This window comes from Rosa rugosa, chromosome 2 (assembly GCF_958449725.1).
Source record: "Rosa rugosa chromosome 2, drRosRugo1.1, whole genome shotgun sequence".
In the NCBI taxonomy this organism is placed as follows: Eukaryota; Viridiplantae; Streptophyta; class Magnoliopsida; order Rosales; family Rosaceae; genus Rosa; species Rosa rugosa.
In genome coordinates, this window is record NC_084821.1 from 3167518 (window position 1) to 3173392 (window position 5875).

A 5875-nucleotide genomic window follows, 5' to 3' on the forward strand; every position below is an offset into this window, starting at 1 on the left:
GGATCCGACCCGGGTCTTATATAAGACCAAACTGGAACTAAGCTCGACAAACTCCCGCTCTTTTGACAATTAATCTCTTTGATCTCCCGCTCTTTCACTCCCTCTACCTCTAACATCTTTTGATTCCCTGTGATGTTTCTGAAGAGGGAGAGAGAAAACTGTTGCTGCACCCTTTGGTTTTAAGGACAAATGCACTCATAATTCAGGTATAGATTTTACAAAAGCTTGTTCTGTCTTCTTTCTCTGTTGACTTTGGATTTGGTCAGGATGATGGGGCCTTGAATCGATAAAAGCTAAAATTGGTTTCTCTGCTGACTTTGGTTTGGGATTCTATGTGTAATTATCAATCTAGTTTAATTGGTTTGCCATTCATTCATTGCCTTGATTATAAAATTGTAAAGTTCATGTAGTTTAATTTTATGTGGTTTCATTGTTTTGCAATGAAAAATTATAGGTCGGGGACTATGTTTCAGGCAATGAATTTAGGGTCAGTTTCATGTTCTACTGAGACCACCGAAGTGTACACTCCTCAAGTAGCGGATGAGTTGAAGCCTACAAAAAACCGTCAATTTAGAACACTAGATGATTTTTTTGAATTTTACAACAAGTATGCTTTTGAAGCTGGGTTTAGTGTTCGGAGAAGTTCTACTGCCAAGAGTAAAGATGGATCTGAAACTATAAGACAAGAACTTTGTTGTCGCAAAGAAGGGCATTCACAGAAACATACGGCTCTACCAAAAAAGCGGAAAGGGATCATAAGAACGGGTTGTCTAGCAAAGATTGCAGTTGTGAAGAGATGTGGCATATATGTAATCACTCAATTTACGGAGGCTCATAACCATCCTTTGACAACTCCAGAGAGAGTTCATTTGTTACCATCTCATCGTCAAGTTTCAAATGCTACCAAATGCTTAACCATGGAACTTGGACTGGTAAATATTCCAACCCACCAACAGATCAGTTTGCTTGAAGTTCAATCAGGAGGAATTGAGAATATGGGTTGCACAGGGAAAGATATATACAATTATGAAAGAGATAAGTGAGAAGAGTTGAAAGGACATGATGGAGATATGTTGTATGCTCATTTTTTAGCACAACGGGAGAAGAATTCATTTTTCAATTTCAAGATAGAGGAAGACAGTGAAAATAGAATCAAACATTGTTTTTGGGCAGATGCGACCTCCAGGAGGGCTTATAGTTTCTTTGGGGATGTAGTTATCTTTGATACAACATACAACACTAACAAATATCGGCTGATATTTGCACCACTATTAGGGGTTAACCACCATGGCCAGACCATTATGTTTGGTTGTGCATTCTTAGGTGATGAATCCACAGAGTCGTTTGTTTGGCTACTCAATACTTTCTTAGAAGCAATGCCAGGAAGAAGTCCCCCAAAAATGATAATTACTGATCAAGATCCTGCTATGAAGATTGCAATTTCCCAAGTTCTTCCTAACACATTCCATAGGTATTGCAGTTGGCACATATTAAATAAGTTTTCAGAAAAGATAGGTGCAGTGAAATGTAATGAATATTATGATGACTTTAGAAGTTGTGTGTGGAACTCTGAGATGACAGAAGAATTTGATAAGAAGTGGAAGGAAGTTGTTGAGAAGAGTGGTTTAAGTGACAATGGATGGCTTCAATCAATTTATGACATTCGAGCATCATGGGTGCCTGCATACTGTAATCACATTTTCTCGGCTGGAATGTCAAGTAGCCAACGTGCTGAAAGTTGTCATTCATTTTTCAAGAAGTATGTTGACCACAAAAATTCATTACTAGACTTTGTGATTCGCTTTAATAGAGGACTTGTACATCAACGTCATCAAGAGTTAGTTTCTACCCATATTGATGCAAATGAAGAGCCTCAGTTGAATACCCCTCATCCTATGGAATCTCAAATGTCTGGAATTTATACTCGTGCCTGTTTCCAACAATTTCAAAGTGAGTTCTATATTAGCTTTTTCAATTACAGGTTTCAACTTATGAGAGAGGATGACAATCAAAGATTGTATTTGGTCAAGAAAAGAAGTGATCAGATTCAAAAGGATCGGGAAATTGTTTATGACAAGCATACGGACCTTGTTTCATGTACTTGCAAAAAATTTCAAAGTGAAGGAATCCCCTGTAGGCACATCTTGGGATATCTGCTGAAAGTTCAGGAAGTAGATTACTTGCCTGACCAATATATTTTGAACAGATGGACTAAAGCTGCAAATGCTACTGTAGTTAAGGACCTAGATGGGTTGGAGATAACAGATACAAATGCATTGGTGGTGAAACGTAGTAAATTATTTCATCATGCTTCACTTGTTATTGACAAAGTCCTTACAAATCCTGATGAAGCTCAGACCATGTTTATCGAGGCTCTTGACAATGTGCTTGATAAGATCAAACAAATGCAAGTCAATAGTAGTGAAAGTGCAAGTATCGGTAAGAAGTTTCCAAGTGATGTTCAACATAGGTATAATGAGCCAAAGATTATCAAAGCAAAGGCTTCTGGAAAAAGGCTTAAGAAGTCAAAGGAAAAGACAGAGAGAAAGAGAAGTAGTACAAGGAAATGTCATGGCTGTGGTTTGTATGGGCAATTACATGATAAACGGAACTGTCCGGCGCTTAATATGCCTAAAGATAGGTAACATTGTGAAGAACTTTGTTTATTCCTTGTATCATTTCATTTTTTATAGGAAGTTGTTAGTTAATTAGATGTTATTTTCATGTAGTTCTGTTCTTGACAAATATGCGGACAAGGATGAAGATGATCACGAGACAATATCAACTGATGAAGATGAGGACCCCAGTTCCTTCGATGAAGATTATGATAATTAAGTTCCCTTGCTTTTGAAGAGACTTTATCTCAAAGGCTTGTTTTTGCAGCATAGCAGCAGAGTATAAAGAAGGAAAGAGTTGAGCAGAAAAAGTTTGTACCTGGTTTGATGAAGATAAGGACCCCAGTTCCTTCGATGAAGATGATGACAATTAAGTTCCCCTGCCTTTGAAGAGACTTTATCTCAAAGACTTGTTTTTGCAGAATAGAGCAGAGTATAAAGAAGGAAAGAGTTGAGCAGAAAAATGGTACTTGGTTTTGCAGCATGGCAGCAAAGTAGGGCTGGGATTGGGCCCGGCCCGTGTAAAATTTCTAGAGCCCGGACCCGGCCCGAAATTTTCGGGCCGGGCCTAAATAATATTTTTTCAATTCTGGGACCGAGTTGGGCCCGGACCGATTTTTTCGGGCTTTTCGGGCCCAAAAGGCTAAAAAAAAAAAAAAACAAAAAAGCAACAGATCTGAGAACAGATGTTGCTCCAAACACAAATTCCTCCGCCCTCCAAAACCACCTAACCACCACCATTGAAAGTTTGGGTTTGTAGAATCAAGCTCAGACTTTGATCCTCTTACCCAGGCTCAAACTTCATTATCGAAAAACTTTCAGACTTCTTTATCCAATCAAGCTTCCAAACCTTGCAACTCAGATTCGTCTTCCGATCCGATCGCCATAACTACAGAAAAACTAGAGAGAGAGAGAGAGATTTTGGGGTTGAGTCAAGACAAAGGAGAACTAGGAATTCTACAATTGATCTGAGGGGGAAGGAATTCTACAATTGATTTGATCTGGGGAGAGAAGGGAAAAGAAAAAAAATAAATGGAGTTTGGGGAGAAAAAGAAGAAGAAGATAAGAACTTAAGAAGAGAGAAGGAAAAAGAGACGGGAAAGAAAGGAGAAAGAAGAGAGAGAAAGAAGAATAAGAAACTAAAAGAAGAGATGCGAAGAGAAATGAGAGAAAGAAGAATAAGAAAGGACAGAAAGAAGAGAGAGAAAGAAGAATAAGAAACTAAAAGAAGAGACACGAAAAGAAAGGAGAGAAAGAAGAGAGAGAAGATGAGAGAAAGAGAAAGAAGAATAAGAAACTAAAAACGATAATATGTAGTTCGGGCCTTCGGGCTTTTTTTTTTTTCTTTTTTTTAAGGACCGGGCCCGGCCCGTTATATAATATTTTCGGGCCGGTTTTTTTAAAATTGTCAAATTTTTTTAAAGAGCCCGGACCGTTCGGGCCGGATCCGGGCCGGTTTTCGAGTTTTCGGGCTAAAATCCCAGCCCTACAGCAAAGTATAAAGAAGTGATCAGATTGAGCAGAAAAAGTTTGTTCTTTGCAGCATTCCATTGCTAACATACATAATACATAATTGTTCTTTCCACAATTGTTCTCATTTATCTAACATACATAATACCACTCACAAAGCTAGTGCTTAGTCACTAATCTGATATCATCTTAAAAGTATAAACTGCTCTCTATCTTCATTTGGTTTTGTAAAAAAATATTTCGGTCTGCTCATGCATCAGCATGCTCGAGTATAAACAATTGTTATAGGCAAATCTCATGTACAAGCGTTCCTTGCTCTAAGTAAAAGAATCAAATGCAGTTATCGGGTGTGTAACCCTTCGCCAATAAATGGTTTACATCTACATAGATAAACACACCACACGCCAGACCCATCGAAATCGCAAATATCCAATCTGCCACAGCACCTTGGGTTGTCGCATCTATTATGATTCCAATGACCACGCCAATAGGACTTGAAATAGCAAATGCAAAAGCATAGGCAACGCACGATAAGAACGGACGGTTAGGCATCATTCGCAGAAGAGCTATTCCCATGGCAATAGCTGCAAATACTTTATGAAGAGAAATTGTCCATAAGGCTTTCCAAGCATCAACTTTAGTCTCAGCAACTCCAATTGCAAGGCCCTCAAAGACAGAGTGGATACACAAGGCTACTATCAACAGGACAATATCCCCAAGTGAACTAACATTGCGACAGATGCGTTTACCAAGTGGTTATGGCTCTGCCAAAGCATTCAAATATAGTATATAATCAGTTTTAGGACAATAATCATCCATACCAAGTAGTAGATCTTTATTAGTACATATGTGAACAAGAACTATATACAACATATATCTCACCTGACTGAAATGAAGAAAACAATAATCAATTTGATAGTCCTAACAATCTTACATCATGTCATCATCTTAAGTAGCAGAGAAAATTTTAGGCCTATATGATTTGTTCAATTCTTTACTCCTTAGTCCTATCCTGACTCAAGACCCAAGATTAACTCGTGTTGTTATAAAAAAGTAATTTAACACCTATCCATTTCTACAATATTCCTTAAGCCTAGCTTTTCTTCTTAATTTAGTTCTCACTTGGCCATCTTAAATGACAATCCCGCTAATAATTTCTTAGCCACATGACCAAACCACGCCAATTTAGCACCAGAGAAAAAAATTCATGTACATCTGACATATTCAATCTCTTTAGTCCTTATCCAGCTATCCTGACTCTAAAGAAAATTCTTCTTACAACTAACATCACACATCAAACAGTCGGCATGGAACAAACCCACAACTCTCACAAAAGAAAGTTCAAATCTGAAAACAAAACCCACAACTCACTTTGAGTCTCATCGACATCCCTAGACAGAGACTACTGGTACTTCCCATTGATTCGGGTAAATTCTGAACCAACAAATTTTGAGGCTAAAAACCCAAATATTATTACACAGCAATTACCTTAATACTCATCCAATGAATAAAAATATCAATCAAGAACATTGAATTAAAGACGTATGCTGGGCACAGTTAACCTTATGAACAAGGGGTTGGAGAACTAACCTGAGTTGCAGAGAGGATGCGCAATCGAACTTTGTTCTAAAGAAGACAACTTTAGAAGAATCGAGATTTGCAGGTGGGTCTTACATAAGACCCGGGTTGGTTCCATTTTAATCTCCAACCCGTATGACCCATGCCTTCTTGTTTTAATCATAGCCGTAGAGCTTCATTTAACCACATCCAACGGCTAACGTTGGAAATCC

At 38.1% G+C, this 5875-nt stretch overlaps 1 protein-coding gene across 1 annotated transcript; it reads left to right on the forward strand.

Annotated features, from left to right (window-relative positions):
* The first annotated feature begins 476 nt into the window (after positions 1–476).
* Positions 477–2835, forward strand: LOC133728501 (protein FAR1-RELATED SEQUENCE 5-like). The gene is made up of 3 exons (XM_062155910.1): positions 477–999; positions 1093–2641; positions 2730–2835. The coding sequence occupies exons 1-3, from the start codon at positions 477–479 to the stop codon at positions 2833–2835; spliced, it is 2178 nt and encodes a 725-aa protein (XP_062011894.1).
* The last annotated feature ends 3040 nt before the right edge of the window (positions 2836–5875 follow it).